At 41.4% G+C, this 20,215-nt stretch overlaps 1 protein-coding gene across 3 annotated transcripts; it reads right to left on the bottom strand.

Moving 5' to 3' along the window:
• Positions 1-2,446: 2,446 nt before the first annotated feature.
• zgc:100829 (uncharacterized protein LOC445149 homolog) lies at positions 2,447-19,623 on the bottom strand. Of its 3 annotated transcripts, none has more exons than XM_034890625.1 (7): positions 19,482-19,623; positions 18,218-18,781; positions 13,113-13,257; positions 12,842-12,935; positions 11,865-11,903; positions 10,115-10,397; positions 2,447-3,779 (listed from the first exon to the last, which is right to left on the bottom strand). In XM_034890625.1, exons 2-7 carry the CDS (start codon positions 18,402-18,404, stop codon positions 3,556-3,558), a joined length of 972 nt encoding a protein of 323 aa, XP_034746516.1. In that variant the 5' UTR covers positions 18,405-18,781; positions 19,482-19,623; the 3' UTR covers positions 2,447-3,555. The 3 variants fall into 3 exon arrangements, with proteins under 3 accessions (XP_034746516.1, XP_034746517.1, XP_034746518.1); XM_034890626.1 differs by lacking the exon at positions 19,482-19,623 and adding an exon at positions 18,888-18,977; XM_034890627.1 differs by lacking the exon at positions 11,865-11,903.
• Between the last annotated feature and the right edge of the window lie 592 nt (positions 19,624-20,215).

Genomic DNA, 20,215 nt, shown 5'->3' on the forward strand with positions numbered 1-20,215 from the left:
TTGGGCTCGTTGGGAAACAGAGATTGAGGCAGGCATCGCACAGTTGCGTGCTTCAGCATTTTGCAGTGTGTTACACAAACACCTACAGTGTGTGCACAGTGGAAGCGTATATGATTCATGTTGTGTAGTATTGTAATTCTTTATGATGAGTAGCCTACTGCAAAATTGATTGTAAACGGTGTATATATATATAAAACACGGGTGCAAAGCAGATGCACTTTTGTGAAACACAACAGCGACACTGGTGCCTACCTCTATGTGGTCCTACACACATACAACAAGATCCATGTGCATTGGGACAGTAGTGTATTTGTTTGAATGCCTGTTTTACTGCCAGTCTGTTCACTTTGTCTGTGAAATGGCATAGAGACGAGGTCAAGTGTTTCTTTGCTGGACTTTTTCAACCATATCAAAAGAGCACCTGACATAAGTATTGTCTTAGCATCTGGGAATAGCATTAGGATTTACTGAAGAAAGTAATGCTTTGACATGTGTGCATACGTGTTTTTTACGGCAAGTATAAGATAGATTTTTGCTGTGTTCCACCACTATGGTGAGTGGCAGCTGTATAATGATTGTACAAGAGTCATCAGCCTGACTTTGAAATATGTTTCCCCAGCTGGGAAATGTGAACGAGATGGGTGAACATGACACACTTTCACCCATTAAAATGTTTTAGATAAAGCATTTACATGATATTTCAATGTAATTTATTTTTACTTTGATGTCAGTACGACTCTAAATACACCAATCTATTGGATTGCAGATTTTCTTGAATATACTGTGTATACTGCTATCTTGAGTGGTTTATCATAAACTTTGTTTAACATATTGCACAACGTATGTGCAGTGTATTTTCCTTACTTTAGTGTACATTACATTTACCAGGACTATTTACATAGAGAATAAGAAAACTTAAAGCATACTTAAACTATTTTCCATGTCTTCAGTTAATGTGACATTCTAACTGTAAGATTTGAAAAAGCAATGATACGCAACAGTTGCATTCATGAAGGTAGCAGTTTGTTTCTGCAAGGTGTTATTAATATTGTCTTCTTGAAAACAACAAAGAGGAATTTCTTTTAAGTTCCGATCTGGGGGCCGAGTAGTGGCACGCACACTTAACCCATTCAGCTCGACCAAAACTATTTGTAAAAGTTTGGCTTAGAAGAAAAAGTGTTGATGAAAGTACTGTCTGTGTTTGTGAATGGAGCATGGTAAGTCTTGATGAATCACTGTCCTTTGAACTTCTCTAAACATGAGTCCCATAACACACACACACACACACTTTGGAGAGTACATTGACCACTGTAGAGTATTAGTGTATTGCTTTACAGGTCTGCTGTTGCATTTGTTATGTAATGGAACACCTGTTCGTCTCTTTTTACACGTGTGCGTGTATGTGTGTTTTATCTCCTATAACTTAGCCAGCCACAGGTAGGAAACATCCACTTTGACTTCTTAAATCATACTTTAAAAATACTTCTTTCATCTGACATCCTATAGCTGCAATGAAACAGATGCTGTTGTAGCTCTAACCCCCAGATTCATGAAATAGACATTATTCTGCCAGATAAATGACAATGAAAATACTCGACAGCAGCAGAGGGAATTTCTCACTTTGTCATTAATTGACGCTGGAGTTTTAGGAGGATGGCCGCACCCCAAACACGCCTCTTCTGGCATTCCTATAAATATCCACCTAACCCTATCATTTCATTCATTTCTGCATTCTGCACCCCTCCCTTCTTCTGTTCCTCTCCTTTAGGTCCTAAGGGGCTCCATCAAGCCCAGGTGCTACGAAGGATTCCATAACAATGCCTCACTGAACGCAGTGAACATCAAGTCAACTAAAGACTATAAGTGACTTTACGTCTCACATTCAAATCATCTTTCATCATTAAATTGTTTAAAACGTATCTGGTCGATGGTGCGGTCCTTGCGAATCACATGTTGGAGGGTTGCTTTTATTCACCCCAGTAAGCTGATTTGTTACAGTGTAAATGTCCCTTAAACAGATTAGTCTGCTGCCAAACATTAGCCAAGGTAACTGCGATCTGAAATGGAAATCACAGACAGAACCGGGAAAATATGGCACACAATTTTAGCATCGGCAAACATTTGAATTTCATTTCAAAGCTGTGGGAGCATCGCTGGAAATTAAGCAGGAATTGTAAGCATGGGGGTGGAAGTGGAGCCCTGCTAAAATTCAAATTCAAATTCTACACTGGCCTTGGTGAAGCATGCCGATGTATTTGCGGAGGCTGGACTGGATTCTGACAGTAAAAGAAATTGCAAGTATTTTCAGTGAACTAGCTGCAAACTAAATGGCATGTTAGAGTTTTGGGTTGCATTCACAGCAATCTTTCTCATTTCCCACAAGACAAACAAAATTATGATTTTGTGGAAGAGACAGAAATAAACATAATAAAAAAAACACTTAAGATTTTTAAGAGTAGGTGTACAAGTAACACAATTTTATTGTTTCTTTGATTGCACCATACAAGCTTAACATCAAAGATAAAAAGGTTTCATTATACAAGTGTCATAGTAATGTCAAACATCCCATCACAAAACATCTTTCCCCCTATAGAAAATGTAAAAAAAGAAAAAACCACACGTATCCAGAATAGTACTGAAAAAATGTAGACGGGTGACACTTCGGATTATTTGGCAGCAACTGTCTAACTTGATCCACTGGGAGTGACAGACGATGAATTTGGCATTGTGTCATTGGTCTGCAACAGGTCACGGAAAGGCTCCTGCCAGGTGGCAGAGGGAGACATACATTGCATTGTGACAAATAAACAACCCTAGAGTCTTCCCGAAGAGGCAACAACAAGATGAAGGAGGACCCTACTGGGCCTTATTCCACCCCATTATGCCTGCTCATGCCCATTCTGCTGTCCTGAACCACTCATGTATCTGCATATGCGCTCAAGCAAACTGTCTCATAAGAAACAATGCAAAGAAATCACTGACAAAATTCCAAATGTTAACACATGTCCACCAAACGCAGAAAATCTGCAGATTTTCCTTCTAGATCACTGTTAAAACCTGTAAAAAAAAAAATTAAAAAAGAAAATTCTCTCTGGGTCTGCTCATAAGTGATAGATATAATGTCAATGGTAAGTAAACAATGTTCTGTTCATAGGGCTTACGAATTGGGAAAAAAAAAATGTGTGTTCACACAGCACTGCCAAAGCATCAACACCAAGTGAATAAATGTGATAGTCATAAATTCCCTGGAAAAATACATATACATTGCATTCAATTGCTTTGGAATTTCTTTCCCAAAAAGGGTGTTTACAGTACTGCAGCATCCAATAATAAAATAAAACCATTACATTCAAGCATTTCCATTGCTGGGCTTTGGGAGTGACAGCAACATTGTGAACATTGCAATGTTCTTCTTTTCCACCTTTGGAGGTCTCCATCCCATTAAGCCACTGGCTGAGGCTCCACTTTAGGGACCTGACATTGTCCAGTGTGGCTTTATTTGAATCAGCGGGACGCTTGAAGCTCGGCGGGCGTCTCTGCATCAGTGTGTGAGTATTACCTGACAGTAGGTGTGGTCGTTAGACGCAAGTGGCTAGGCTTGGTGGGGAGAGGAGGCTTGATGCTGCGAGAGGGGGTCTGTGTGGGGGTTGTGGTACTTTCGGCGCTGAAGGTTTTCATCAGCTGAGCCACCCGGCCGCGTCCTGCGCAGGTTGGTGCGCTCCCTGATGACCCGCCCTCCACCGACGCAGCCCTCCGGGATGCGTTTGATGCACCGATATCTAAGAAAAGAGAGGGTCAGGGTACCTTATGAGCTCTGATTCTTCATTCATGTATTATTTTTTTTAAGGATAAAAAAGAAATATTGGAATTTGGAGTGTATGTTTTGAATATTTTAAAAGTGGCACAAAATGTATTATTTAAAAAGTCAAATTTCAAAAATACCATTTGGGGAATATTTACCAATATGTATTTAAACCTTTTTATGTAACTTTACCTGTCAATACATTTGCAAGTTTCTTTGTTTTAAGTGCTACTCTTTGCATCTGCCATACACTGTGCGATCATACGATAAACTCTTCTTTTTAATTTCCTTTTTTAGCACATAACCAGTGCTTAACATGAATTTTCTCTTGAAGTTATGAACATGAGTTCATATGAGTAATAATAGTGATATGAAGTTTCTCTCCTTGTTGTGTTTTATAGGATGCGTTTCTGGGCTGGGCCTGTCTCATGAGGACCTTGTTTACTGTAAACTACAGTGGTCCGTGTCTTGTTGCAGCTGGAAACACAACACCTTTTGGGAGCATGAGAACATAAAATCCAGGTGAAAATCTGTTTACAGTCAAACCAAAAACCGTAAACACTGAGAGTTACACATTCAACACATGTGTGCTATTGTTGCAAAAGCAGCAATCAAGTCTTCATACACCAGCAGACAATTTCCTCTCTCCAAATACTGTGCCTGCATTTTTCCTCACTTTTCTACCTGCTTTTTTCTCCTTTTCATTCGTCTCCCTTTATCCCACTCTGGCTAAGCAGAGGTCATCCTCAGTGGAAGTATAGTAGGGACACAGCTGGGTTTAGTCCGTGTGTGTGTGTGTGTGTGCACGTGTGTGCGCGTGTGTGTCTGCGTGTGTGCATGCACACTTGCTGAGGTACTGTGTTTGAAAGAGGGTGTAATTGAGGGAGGAATGGAGGGAACAGGAGTAACGGAGGGGAGGGGGGGCCACAGGGACGGCAGTGGAGAGCAGACAGACGCTGCTCAGACACCAGAAGGTTTGAGGAGCCACATATTTTTAGCGTCATCCCGGGGGACAGAGATATGTGAGAGCGCCCGTGTGCACAACTACAAACGCACACAAGCTCTCTCTCTCACAAAGAAACACACACATACATACACACACACACACACTAACGTGAAAACGTGCACAAGCGTACACACAGTTTCTAACAGTTGATTTTCAAAAGACACACACACACAGTCTTATATTACACTCAGGGCCGTGCACACTCACACACACACGTAACACATGCATGCACCTTTGCACAGCCATCCTGCTCATGGTCATGCATCTATGTAGTTATCTCTGACCAACAACACGGCAAAGCACAGAATCGCACACATGCGCACAGAGGTGGGGTACAGCCAAAACCACACAGGCACTCCCGGAGCCGGGAAACCTTAAAGCTCCTGATTTCTCGCAGGCATGAGAGTGGGATACCTAAAGTTGCCTTTAAGCTTGTATTATTGTTTATTTTTGTTTACTCTCCTCAATCTCACTCTCTCCCTGAGGCTCCAACACATCCTTCCACCTTCGTCTTCATCTTTCTCTCCCCCTGTCTTGCCCTGCCTTCCTCTACCCCCTGACCTGCAGTTCCTGTGTTAATGTCCTCTCGCCGCACTGCGTGGGCTTGCCTCTGATTGTCTCGTTGTGTTGTGTGGTCACCACGGAAACCCTGGATAGGCTCCAGCAATTGAGGCTGACACACATTCAGGCACGCACCGAGCACACACACGCAGTTATACTCAGAGATACGCACAAACACACACACAGGCACATACACACCCATGGCCAGAGAGTTTTTTAAGCTCAGAGCCTTGGTGCAGGTCTGAGCTGAATGCTTAGTAGAGAGACAGAGAGATAGAAGGAGAAGGAGAGGAAGAATATATTGTTTCTGTTTAGAGTATGTATACATTGTGTGTATATATTAGTGTGTATATTTTGTTTTGGTTGTTATGAATGTGTAAGCACATTGTGAGCAAAGAAAAATTCCTCGTATGTGTCCTCGTACCTGGCAAATAAAGCTGATTCTGATGTATGTTATGTGAATGGACTGAAATAGGGCTATTATAAATATATATGTATTTTTTTATATATTTCTTATATTATTTATATCGAAGCAAAACCCTACTACCCTCCCACAGGTAACCTGACTAACCTGTCTAAACACACCCAAAAAATGAAACCCCACGCCTTTCTGCCTGAAACTCTCCCCAGCAGCTGCCCTCTGTGCCCTGTCAGCAGAAACAGTCATTAAAGCTACCTGCAAAAACACCTATTAAAATGAAAGAGAATCTCTGCATTAAATCACTCGTCAACAGTGATTAATCTCCCATTTCGGCATTGGAACGCCACTCCTTATATCTCAGTCCAGCTCGTAAATGTACAGAGAGGACAAAGAGGAGGGGGCGGGAAGTAATGTCACTGACCAGGCCAGCACAAAAATTAAAGACCAATCTATCTCTTTAAAGACCTCCACGTCTCTGGCAGAAAGAGAGGGGGGGGGGGGCCTCGGATGAGGAGGTGGGGGGCAGAAGTGGGGCAGAGGGCAGAATTCCCAAGCAGCATGTCTGTGGACTGAAGGGCAGGACGGAGAGGAGGTGTGTGTGTGTGTGTGTGTGTGTGTGTGTGTGTGTGTGTAGCAAGCAGGGGGGGTTGCCCTCCTGTATGGGGGCTGGGGCCCCTGTCACTTATCAGCTCTGGCTGAGCGTCGCCCAGGGCTAGAGCCGGGAAGCAGCACAGGAATGTGTGTCCTTCTCTCTGAAGGTGAAGACAGACGAGAGGAAAAGCCGACCGACAGACTGAGAAGGGTTTATGAACACATGCATACACATATGAACACAAATCGCCAGCTGCTGGAGGTTTATGCACGTTCATGCTCACACACACATTACGTTAAAATCATAAGACACGTTAACACACTGACTCTACACGCTCGCTCCCTAAACCTAAAATACCTTTTAATATGTCCCTCCACTTTAGTTTTTATGCAGATGATAACTTTAGAAAGCTACAAGTTGTCAGTTAGCCTCATCATTTCAGTTTATACAGATTTTAAAAGGAAAAACAACCAGAAGGAGTAGATTGGTTTATACTGATTTTCAGCCAGATTTTGTAAGCCCTCTGCCCCAAACAGTTGGGTTTCCTGTTGAGGGAGGACACTCATTATTGCACTTTGCAGTAAATCAGGTCCTCTTGTGACATGACAGCACAGAGGATGATTCACGTAATAGACCCTGGAGAGAAAAATGGCAAGAAAGAGGGATTAGTCATTATTAGCTATAAGTAAATGAACACCGTTTCTGCTTGAAATGGCATTGTTTAAACTATTTTTTCTACCCACATATTTCTTCTACTATTTATTTTATTAATCAGATTTTTACCTGACTGTAATCAAAGCATCATTAGACTGAGATAAACATTTAAGGAATCTTGAATGCTGTGTTTTAGACAACAAAAAGGTTGATTACTTCAAATAGAATTAAACATTATTCTATCCCATAACCTTCAAAATCCCTCTAACTCTTTCCTGACATTTGACAGCTACATCTTCATCGTCTTTACTTTCAATGTGGTAATATGTTGTATGATGTCCTCTCTGGTTGAAGCAAAGCATATTTTCGTGTTCTTATGGCATTCGATCAACTTCTTGAGTTCTTAAGAGTTATGCTCTGTAGGTCAGAACAAGTTTAGTCCACCTCCAGTGAGTACACGCAAATACAATGAGTGTCACTAAAGCACATTATTAAGTTCATCTTCTACAAGTGTTGTGTGGGCCACAGTCTCTGCTCACAGGATGCAGGACTCACTGTCATTACCCACATTCAAAAGAAAACAGCTGAGGCATGAGCCTTATCCTAATCGGCCTCCTCCTCTCCTTTGGAATACGCTTCCTGCCATTGTCAAGGACAGATACTCGGTCAGGATTTTTTTGTCCATAGTCAAGACACATTTATTCTGCACTGTGTTCAGCCTACCTCTAACTCCCACCACACCAGCTGTTCCTATCCCTTTCTTTTCCATTTCCCTACATTTGTCTATTATTTGCTGCCCTGGCATTGCTCACTGGTTTCATATCCAACCACCAGTGTGAGTGCAGACACACACACACAATTTTGGGGAATTTTATCTTTTGTTTCCTCTCTATAACCAGATTTTAGTCATGTGTGTTCTGAAAAACTTTTCTTGGTACAATTAATAAATCACCTTGAAAAGTACTGAGCTCACTGCACATGCATACAAAAACACATGTCTTACATGACGGTATTAAGAGCAGAAATTAACTTCTAATTAATTATGATATTCCATGTTCAGTCCAGTCTGGTTCAGTCAATATCTGCAAACAATACTTCCAGGATTTCACCTCTTGGTGTACAATATTAAAGAGCTTGTTGGCTCTCTTGTTTCTAGCTTTGGATGAGACTTGCCGGCCCCCAAAAATCTACAATAAACTTCCGGGAACGTTTAAAAGGAACCAAACACTAAAGAGAGGGAGAAAGTCAACGTCTTAAGGGTTGGTTGTTTTTCCCATGCAGACTCAAGATTTAATCGGTCATTGTGTCATTTGATTCGGAGGTTGATGATGTGGTGTTTTACTAAAGGAAGTCATTGTCATTGACGCAGATCATGTTAAGTTGACAATGTATCTAATTCTGCATTAATTTCAAACCAAACTAGTTAAGCACAGCATTGACCCGGCAAACCATACACAATCAGTGTTGAAGGGAATGACTAAAAGTGCTCCAGCAGCTGGACAAGGGCTGCTATGTATGTTTCTTATTGTCTTTCTGTGTGTTTATACTGATTTTTATTATTATTTGTCAGCCACATAAGAGAATGATAGTTCTGACATTTCACTCTCCCGAAAAAATTTAAATACTGAAGAAGTCTTCCGTTGCACTTAAGCTTCTCTGTTGATCCGTGTATGGGAGTTCTTCCCAGAGGAACAGTTGCAGTGTGAATGTGCTGCAGGATGAACATTTTTCCAGCAGAGGGACCTTATGGAAATCACATTTTCTATCCAACTGGACTTTTTTCCTACAGTATCATTGTGTTCCACTAGATGGTGCTAATTTTCCCTTTCAGTGCTAATGTTTTCTGAATAACTGGGTCACTGTATGGTGAATGAGTGGTCAATTCCTGAAATCAGGTGCTGTGTTCAGACAGGAAGTTTGGGAATCACAATGAGAATTCAAACAAGAAGTAATCTGTGCTGCATACTGTAAGATCCAATGACATCGTACTATTTGAAATTATGTTGTTATTATTGTTATTACTTTAACTGATGTTATTCATATTGAGGCCTAAGATATGTAGAAAATGATTCTTACTATTGAGACAGTGAGTATCTGTATGGACAAAGGGAGAGATTTGCAATACCATAAACCACTTATCAGACCCAAAAAGACAGATACAGTCATACAGGCATCCCATTAATGTAATGCATGTAAGGGATGCAGTTGACTGGTGAGTTTTAGCCACCACTCTCCTCCTCATGCTTTCATACATTACAAAGTTCCACTTGTTACTGGTGACAACAAAGGCTGCCAATTAGCACAAACAACATTGTATAAACTCTTTAACCCTTGTGTGCCTCTTGAGGCCTAAACCATAAGTACATATGACCTTCTTTTCAAATACTGTTAATAAAATGAATGCAGGGTCTTATCTACTATCAGTCTGTCCTTTAGTTCCAGACTTTTTTCTGGTTAAATGAACAGTGCACCTCAACAAAGCTAGTGCTTATTGACGATTCCACTGCTAACATGCGCCCTAGACAAAACGGAAGCCAAACAAGCAGGTGTGTTGGCGATGTCGTACCACAACACAAATCCCGGTCATAGAAGCTTTTTTTCCCCCTCTAGGCAGGCCTCTTTTGACTCCGCCAGTCCATAAAGATTCCAGCGGGCTGAGGCAGTATTTTGGCGAGCTCCTTTAGGTTTGGAGAAATAAATCCTTCTTTCGTGTTGCAGCACTGAAAAACCTTTCTAGTGTGAACTTTATTCAGACTGGTTCTGTTCAGCTCTCTGCAGCCATTGTTGCTCACAGAGAAGAAGCAGTGGAAAGGGGATATTTTGTGGTGATTGCCATGTAAGATTGGTGCAAAATTGTAGACTCTATTTCTAACAACAACAAAAAAACTTAACAGAAGTTATAGCGTAAGATTCACATATATCTAAAATCCAGATATCCAAATTTCAGAAATGCCTGTATTAGCCGTTTATCCATGATGTCATCATGATGGTGATGTTTGTGTATTTCTCTTGGTTAGTCAGCGAGTGAAAGACTGTGGGGAATGGGACCGCCATGTAAGTGTGATGCTGTTCACTCACCTTTCCCACCCTGTGAGTCCTGGGGCTTGTGAGACTCCTGTGAGGGACGGCCACCTTTGGTTGTCCCAGAGTCTATTTTGACAGCGCTGCTGGGGGAAGGGGATTGTGCAGCGGTGGCCAGCCTCAGATTTGCCAGGCTGGGTCTCGTGTTGACAGAGCCTGGTGCTGCATTTGCAGAAGCTGGTCTCACGTTGACAGGGCTAGCTCTCATGGGAGGCCTGGAGCAGATGGAGGACTGGGGAACTGACTTCTCCTCAGTCGCACTGGCTGACTTCAACTCAGGCTACAAAGGGAAGGGTGACAAAAGAGGACAGAAGAGCACAATCTGTGTTGACAGCTAATTCACATACAGTGGAATTACTGTCATGTTTGATTAAATCATTGGATAAATGATTCACCAAATTACAGCTCTCCAACGACTACACTGTGCCCCAATGAAACGCACAGAGCTATGACCACTGATTAAGAAGTAAAGGATGTGTGGAGTAAAAATTACAAGGTGACTTGGAAATCAAGCAGCCTCGCTAATTTTCCTTCCTCATCCAACGCTGTCTTAATCAACAATCTCCCTCTCTCCTCCTCTCTCAGGCTGACTCCCTACCTCTCTAAATCAACTGGAGAAAACCTGCAGCAGGGCTAGCAACAGCCACTAATACTACTGCAGCACCAAACCAGCCCCTTTCCTGTTTCCAGAAACAAATCCCTCTACCTACAAACAAGACGGTCGACAGAATAGTGAATCTTGTAAAGGGAGGCATAGGCTGTTAGACCGGCCAGACCTCCTAAGGCGTGGACGGTCATTGGCACATCAGAATGGTTTGCCCAGAGATGTGTTGGGGCCTGTAAAATAGAGATTCTGGTATATAAGTAAGGAGAGACATCGCCTTCCGTGGCAAAGAGGAGGGAAAAACAGAGAACAGAGGAGAGCTCACACGCCCAAACCTCAAGAGACTATCTCACAATCCCATCCATCTGCGACTGACGCATGCTCTATCTCTGGCGTTTTAATTCCCTGATCAAGTTCATCAACCATCTGTTCTAGGGCAGTCCAGAAATCCTGTCTTGTCTGTGATTCAGCTGTTCTTGCAGCACGTGTCACCTGCACACCCACATCCACACATTTGCGTGCACATAAACACAGAAAGAGAAAGACAGCGAGGGGAGATGGAGAGCATACTCCCCAGACAACCCAAGGCTGGAGCGATGACGGAGCCAGTGGGAGGACAGTTCAGTTCAGCTGTTCCCCGGAGAGAGCTGCAAGGTTGCAGCAGCTCAGACGAGCGGGGGGCACAGAGAAGAGAATGCTGGGAGAAACCTGATCTGCAATGAGACTGGGAGTGAGGGGACAGCTGGCCTAACCACTATTTCCTGTAGTTGACAGAGGGTGGGACTGCCATGAAAAGACACACAGGCACACTAAAGCCACATTTCAAAGAGGAGTGGATCGCTATGCGGTTTGTCAAATCTTGTTGCGACAGGCCCACGTGTTTTAAAATGTGTATTTTAGATGACAGAACATTAACCGTTCTTTGCTTTATAAAATCACTAAGAATGTATACTAAAAATATGTTAAGTGCTAAAACTGGATGGCAGCAGCATAAATTCACAATCAGCTGTCTGCTGCTGGAGGGGATGAATGCTCACTCACTGACACCTGTGGGTTTAACAAAGACATTACACGAGTGTTACAGGCCACGATGCAACCTCAGAGCACAGAGCTCAATCACAGCTGGCAGTTGCTCCAACTCACCGGCAGAGGGAGTAACGTGCTCGTCTCCCCGTACTTCCCCTGTTGGGAGAGACAGTGCCATGTTAGATGATACTAGAGGCGACACGTCACCCTCCTTAACTTTGAGTCAGTTCACTAGGCTACTTCAATGAGCAGGGAAGAACAGAGCAAGAGTTTAAGAGTTAAATAAGAGTTTATCGTGTGAAATATTACAACGTATTTTAGTGCTGAGGGTGTGTTAATGTGACTGCAGGAAAATCAGTCTGGGTCTCAGAGGTTGGGATGCTTATATTTCCACTGAGTGAGCAGTTTGCAGCCTCAGCTCAGAGAACCGTCGTGGTCAGGCCAGATGAGACCCCGCTCTGGCTCAGTGTGTGCACGGTTGCCATGACAACGCAGCAAATCTCTTTTTAAGAAGCGTGAAAACGGAAACCAACCACAAACACGCACACACACACACACACACACACACACACACACACACACAATATTCTTTTTTATATGTTTACGTTCATATACAGGTTTGTTTGATTATTTAATAAAGAGGTCAAAAGACATTTTTATTTTCTTTAATTGTATTTTAATGTACGTTATAGGAATATGTTGTATTTAGTGCTTATGAATTTAGTGTTTATGAATATAGGCCTATATATGGGCAATAACTTGATGTAAATAGGAACATTTATAGTAATATTTCTGCCTTACAAAAAATTTAGTTTTATTTTCAAGATTTGAATATGATTTGGTTGTTTTAGTCTTAAGTGTCTTATCTGTTGTCATGTGTATTGATTTGTGTGAACCCCAGCATGAGCAGCTCTGTACTACAGCAGTTCTCTATCAGCTAATGGGGATCTTAATAAAATCCTACAATCTTAATCCTAGACATTAGTTTCATGTGAAAAACAAAACAGAAACAAGAGTATGAAATCATTTTTGTTCCCCAGCTTGAAAATCAACATGATTTGGCTTGTTAGGACCCCAGACAAACAGCTACACACCTTTAAACTCAGTGAAATTCCAGGTTGTGTTCCAGGAGGAAGGTTCTCTCTCTCAGGTTCTGTTGTTTTTCTGCTCTTCAATATGGTTTGGTGGCTGCAAAACATGATTAGACCACGCAATGTCAGGATTAAGTTAACAACAAAAACTAACTCATAATCCATCAAATCACAGTCTGTAAACAACACTGAAACACTAATGGATACATTCATGTTACATGCCGTAATCTAACAAATAACCCTGTCGGTGTTAAATTACAAAAGTGTATATTACTATGCATTGTTCTGAAGACTCTGCATCTTCTTTTCTCCAAATCCTGAGCAGATGAATTTGGAGCTCAGCTCATCCACCTCCCCGATCACAATGGCCGCCACATCGCCATCCCTGCCGAGAAGCCAGCTCACATTCTTACTGTTGGCTGGAGGAGAGAGAGAGAGAGAGAGAGAGACACACACACACACAAAATAACAGTTAGTTGGCTATTGAAACAGTGGGCAAGAAAATGTTTATAAATGTAAATTATGCCAATATCATTTACTCAAGGATGGGATAAAGAAACGAAAAAAAAACAATATACATTTTTTTTAAGGGAAATAAATACATTGAAATCAAAGAAAAGAACGATTTTTGATGTAAAGTGTGTCCTTTAGGATGCATTTGGCCAAAAATAATACTAATACTACTTTAGGGGTGTTGAAATTAATCATTGCATCTCAATGAGGACCTAGACAACGCTGCATTGATGAGGTGACAGACTGTGGGACCAAGCAGTTAAGCAAGAGGAGTCACAAGGAAAGTTCAAAAGTAAGGTTTTTTTCCATCTTCAACAAAATGAAGATAAAGTTTTGGGCCTGTAAAAGGAGTTAAATAACCAGACAATAACTAAAGCTCTAAACATAAGAGACTCAAAAATACAACTGACTTACTACAAAAGAAACAAAGGGGACTTAAATATTGGCGGATCAGACCGATTTTGAATCACAGGGGAAGACTAACAATAACACTACAATCTACATAAATTACAAATAACAACAAAACTTACCTAAAAACTTAGTCCAAAAGAAATGTACTTTTACTTAACCTTATTAACTGAACATATATCGGGTGGCCTCTAGCTCACCCATTAAGAGCAGTCTCCCCATTTTGGCTGAGTCCTGCAGCAGGTTCAAATCCAACCTGCAACCCTTTGCTGAGTGTCATCCCCCATCTCTCAGCCACTTTCATGTCTATCCCCTGTCAATTGAGGGAAAAGCCCCAAAAATTATTTTAAAAATAAAACTCAATATAATATAAATCTAAACCACAAAATGTCTAAGGAAAGAATGAAGCTACCCCCCTGGATATAACAAGCAGTGGTAGTGTCCAATTAGGCCACTTCCCCTGTAACGCTGCTCCTGCTCCTGCTCCCGCTCCAAGCGCCACCCCTTTAAGTCAGCAGACTTCTTGGATCCCTCCCGGGTGAACTAGTGAGCTCAGAAATAAATAGTTATGCAAACAGAATGAAAATTCAAAAGTACCTAAGGGTGCGCACTCCCAAAAAGATACTTCTGTATGGTCAACTAAATAAAGTGTAATGTATGTGAAAGGAACCAAGTTTCCTGTGAGTTATTTACAACTAAATAAATGTTTGCAAAAAATGTATAATGTGTATGAATGAAGTATATAAACTAATCCTGGGGGAAAAACTGCATAAACTAAGGAAAAATATAAACGCATGAGGTTACCGCTCTCAATCTGGTTGTGTGGCCGTGGTCATCACACAGACCATAATCGCTTAGTTCCTACTGATTTTGTTTTACTGTTTTTCCGGTCGCTGCATTTTTTTTGGCCTTTTGTCTGTTGTGTTCAGGCTCCAGGAAGTTTATTTCTTAAGAGAAGATATCCAGATATTGAATCGTTGACAGGATATTGTAATAAAATTGTGAGACCAGTGAAGATTCACAATATTTACACAACCTTTTCTGCCTACATTTTGACCTTTTCAGGACATTTAGTCATAATTTGTAAACAATTATGTTGAATTGTTGTATAGCTAAATATTTCAGGTCTTTCAAATAATCACCTCTAGCTCTGTTTTTTCTGAGATAAAATTGTCAACTTCATCACCAGTGTTTTGGATTTTTATTACTGGAAGTTGAGGTTGCTGTTTTTGTTCATAGACAGACAGGAGCAACAGCTGATGGGGCCCAAGCAGATCACAAAGACATGAGACAGGACCTTCACATGGATGATGTAAACTTAGTTGACAAGGGGAAACCCTGTCCTCATCTCTGTTTAGCTATCCTGTGGTTTAAATTTAATTTACTGTTGGTCATTCTAATTTAATCTGAACTAATTCTGACACCAAACTTTTAAACCCAATCCCGATTCCTAACCCTAAAATACCAGTACATGGGCTGTGCTGTTACACTCTCTTCATTTGTCTATATTTGTGAGGACTTTGAATGCATTCAAGCACAATAGGGCGCACACACTTTCACGACAAACGGCAACGTCACTGCTTTGTTACTAATGTTGGGAAGTATAAAGTGACTTTATAGACAAAAAGCATCTGACTAGGGCTCAGGGGGTGACGGTTTGAGTTAAAAACAGGAGAACATACTTTCACAGTGAACCTGTTTTGCCAGCCTGCCCTGTGTTTTGTGGCCGCTTATACCAGGATGACTACGAACAAACACACGTCAGAGCATAGCTTGGTAAACAAGTAATCAGCCCAATCTGACAGCTACAATAACAACACCACTGTCAGCTGAAATGAATCCTGTCAGCTGAGTAAAGAGACATTTAGAAGATGAATGTGGTAGCATATGTCATTAGACCTTTCTGTAATAGAAAATGTTAAAACACAGTTTCAAATGTACTTCCATATCTTAAAGCGCCCATGTTATGTTAATTTCCAGGTTCATAAATTGTATTTAGAGGTTGTGCCAGAATAGGTTTACATGGTTTTATTTTTAGAAACCACCATATTTTTGTATTGCCGCACATTGCTGCAGATCCTGTTTTCACCCTGTGTGTTGCGCTCTCTGTTTTAGCTACAGACTGAGACAACTTACTTCTATACTGTCTTTGTTGGGAGTTGCACATGCGCAGTAGCTAGGTGAGATCATATCAGCTAGATAACTCCCACTTTGGTCAGTACAAGGCAGGATTAGCTGGAAGACTTCTTCTAAACATGGAAGTAGTTCTTTTGTAGATCATGGTGAACTGGTGTGTGTTGTAGCAGTGTTTTGCCATTGAGAATGAGCTAGCTTGCTAGCGCTAGTATGTGCTAGTGTTAGCCACCTCGTCTCGGCTAGTGACGTAGAAAGCCGTGCAGATTTTGAACGCCTCACAGGGATACTTAAGGCAGAGGACATAGATACCTGTATCTCACTCAAAACAGCATGGATAGTTTTTTCCAAGTTTGTGTGTGTATGGAAGCACCGGCGACACAAAATAATACTGCAAATCCCCCAAAGGTTGATTTTTTCTTCATAATATGGTTACTATAAGAAAAAAGCCAAGGTGATTCATTTGAAAAATGTTAAGTTGCAGAAAGTCTTCACTGAGCTGTGTGTTTGCCTCATGTGAATGTCACCAGTCTGCACATACCATAAACACGTGGACACAAACACGCCAGCACATAGTCAGAGTCAAAGCCAGCTTAACCACAGCAAAAAGTCCCATGAACAAACTCAGCATGTGAGAACGCAAGGCTATCCATATCGAATCTAACTCTCTTTGTTTTTCAACACATACAGTTCCTGCACACTTCCTGTTTCGCTCCCTGCTAATTGTGTGAGAGATTGAGTGTTGACTCACTTCCTATTTTTACACAGAAACACAAACTAGCCACCATTTCCTCTGTGCTGTAGACGAGGGCAGCCCGTGTGGAGAAGAGTTGTGACCACGTGATCTCAGCCTGCAGTCTCCATCCAGCCTCCTAAAGACAGCTGCATTGGTCATTAAGAGATAGAAAGAGCACTGTTCTTTCACTCAGTACCACAGATGATAGTAAGTTCTTTGTTGTGAGCCGAGACAAGACAGATCAAATTACTATGTCACCCAGAGTTGATGCACCAACTGCAACGTGCTGTTAATTAGCTTTAAGTCATATTTTCAAGTGGGGTTTTGGTAACCTCTGTATCACTCCAAACGTTATCTACAGTAGTAATCCTTCTTTGGAATATAAAAAAAGAACACTCTTATGTCAGAATCATGACACAACCCATTTGTCATAGTACTACTTGCTACCACTAAAGAGAAAATGCAGACAGGCAAGATTCTGTAGTACGCATCAAACCAGTTTCAGGACAGCCTTTTGAGTTTCTGGTTAAGTTGTTTTGTTGATTGCTGCATGTATTCTGTTGAGTCAGACTGTCCATTTTAAGCGGTAAGCAGTTCCTAAATAAACCCATTTACCTTTCACATGGCTTGTGCAACCCCCCCCCCCCCCCCCCCCCCCCCCAACATTTCTTTAAACTTGTTATCTCTGTCTACATAGTTCCTATCAAAAGCACCTTCCAGTTATGAGTGACACCTCTGACCCACTGAATGTTCTTCTCTGTCACTCTTAGGCTTACCTTGTGTAATGTGACATGGGAACAAAATGATCAAAGTGAAAGCCTGAGAGAAAATGTATGTGCATGTGAACACATACCGACACAGTGCCAACAACTTTACATTCACCATTATGTAAATATCTATCATAACAGCACATCTTCAAACACTATTAATACATGCCTCTTAGAATACACTCATTTTATGGTGAATATTATTTTCCCATGACATGTACTTTACTTTACTTGTGTAAATGTTAACATTATCTGTGAGCGTGATGTCAACATTAATTCACCAACATCATCAATCCGCTGTAATTGTTTAGGACTTCAGATATAAATAGAACTTCTTGTAAGTGAAGTATAAATGAGCTTTGGTTTCTGTCTCTATATCGGGCAGCATTACAGACACAGTGTGGAACAGCTGGTGTGTGTTAGCACAAGTTTGTATTTCAGGACACTTTTAACTTGCCAAATGGACTTCAGGTAAACGCTGTGCCTGTCTTTGCAAACAGCTGTTGAGGTGACAGTATACACGAGCTACAGCAGTGACAGTACATCCAGCAGCAAAGGATATCTGTCACGGCCAATGCACACATGCTTCTGCGGTGCTTTGGAACTGTCTATCAGGTAATTTACAGCAAACATCTTGACTAAAAGGATTGACAATGTAAGCCTTGAAAAGGGGGGCAGATGGTTTCTGTGAAAAGCTTTGTTTAAAAGTGTGAAAGTCAGTATGCTTGAAAAACTTGAAGCTGCACCCTGTTGCAGCAGCTGAACAGGAAGAAGAAAAGTTCACAAAGGTAAGGTGGTGTTGATGTGTTGTAGCATGGTTACCTTGTTTTGGCCTTGTTCGCTTACAATCGGCCTCCCCCCCTTCTCTCTCTAGTGTCTCCTCTCGTTCTTTCCAACGCCGCACCTGCTCCTGGCGCATCTTCAGGAACAGAGTCTTTTTCTGGTCCTCATTAAGAGCATCCAGCACATCAGGGTCGATGTACATGTCCTTTAAAATCTGCTGCAGCATGCTGGCGGCTGAATGGTGGGTTAACTTGGTACCACCTGACAAAGTGGTTGGAGGTAGGAGGTGCTGTCCTTTGGCCAGCAGCTTCTTGAGGTAAACAATGTTGGTTTATAGTCTCATTTCATCAGAAAAAAGACTTTCATGGCTTCATTATTCTAAAATCCTTCTTATTGACTCACAGAAAGCCATCTTCATAAATCGAGGAGCTTGCTTCTCCTCCCACTCGCACTTTTGTTCATAGGGTACAATCTCACTCACGCACACACGCGCACACGCACACACACACAAAACCCTGTTTCCTCTCTGTGTTGTGCTGACAGTTTCCCTACCCTACAAAGATGTCAGTTTCCTTTGTATTTGGTGGTCATCATTGGGACAATCTACAAGAAGAAAACAGAAAACACTTTAAACATTTGGAAGAATATGTTGTGCCCTATAAAGATTCTACATTTTTTTTTCAATGTCCTATATGTTTCTTGATCCCACCTTTGCCACATTCATATATGTTTCCTTTTTCTTCCAGTCGTTCCTTTACTGTTTCAGTTGTTGGTATCTTGTCCCTTGCTACATTAACAAGTAAGAGAACAAATCTTATTTCTAAGCTTTCAGAAAGACTGTAGCCCAAAATGGGTGGAGATAGTAAAGGAATGGGACTGTTTCTGGCAACAGTGGCCCTCCTTCCCCTCCCCACCACACATCCCTTCCCATGTTCCTTTCTCCCCCAAACTCCTACGAGATAGCGGCTTCATTTTAACATTGTCAGGTCCTGAGAGAAAAAACAACAGGGTCATAGCCCAGGACAGCATGAGCCGGTTTCTCTAACAAGGGGATTGCAATGGACTCCTCCAATCACAGTGGGTAGTTAAACAATGGCTACCACATAAGCAGCACTTGGAGGGAAAGAAAGCTAGTCTCAGACTGAGAACTATCACACTGGTGAAATACAGATTAGTGTCTACTAATCACATTGCAGGGTGCAGAGAAGGGAACCCAGGAAAGGGGGAAAGTGAACAGAAAAAGTAAGTGATATTAAACTAAAGGGAGCTGTAAGACAAGGGTAGAATTTGCTCAAGTACTCACAGTAGGATGTAGACAGCCGCTCCACAGCACAGAGTATGCTAACTAAGCTGAGAGAGTCAGAGCGCCTGTGGGTCCTCCTTGTCTTTGTGTGTATGACTGGGCTGATGACATCACAGCATTCCATAGTCTCCCTCCCTCTCTCTCACTCTCTCTCTCTCTCTCTCTCTACTTAAAAAAGGGGAAGACAGCAATTTAGGAAGTTGACCCCCCACATTAGAGAACTTGTAAAAAAAAAAAATGAAAGGCATAAAATGCTCAAACTAAACTTTCAAGCTCCTTTTTCCATTACTGCTCTCCCACCCACAAAACTATCCCATATTTAAATACATTTTTATTTTTAACATAAACAGGGCATGTAAAAATGAAGGTTGTACATCAATGGGAAAGCACTCTTGAATAGACATGACCTATATATATTTTTTTGTTTCCTGTAGTTTTAACATATTCCTACATACACTTGATAATTATAACAAATGCTGCACTCCGCTTTCTTGTGTATTCTTCTTTTAAACTAAAACTTTATACTTAAGAAATGTATGAGGTACTGTGACCTTGAATTATTATTTTTATTATAATGTGAAAACATGAGCTCAGGTGGTGTAAATGACACGTTTGGTTCACAGACTTTTTTATTTTCAGCAGATGTTAAAACAATAAAACATAAATAGTGGGCTTAATTGTATGCAGTGATTCTAAAGTTATGTACATATACAGCCACATACATAAATGTGCCT

The sequence above is a fragment of the Etheostoma cragini genome, chromosome 13, assembly GCF_013103735.1.
Source record: "Etheostoma cragini isolate CJK2018 chromosome 13, CSU_Ecrag_1.0, whole genome shotgun sequence".
Classification (NCBI taxonomy): domain Eukaryota; kingdom Metazoa; phylum Chordata; class Actinopteri; order Perciformes; family Percidae; genus Etheostoma; species Etheostoma cragini.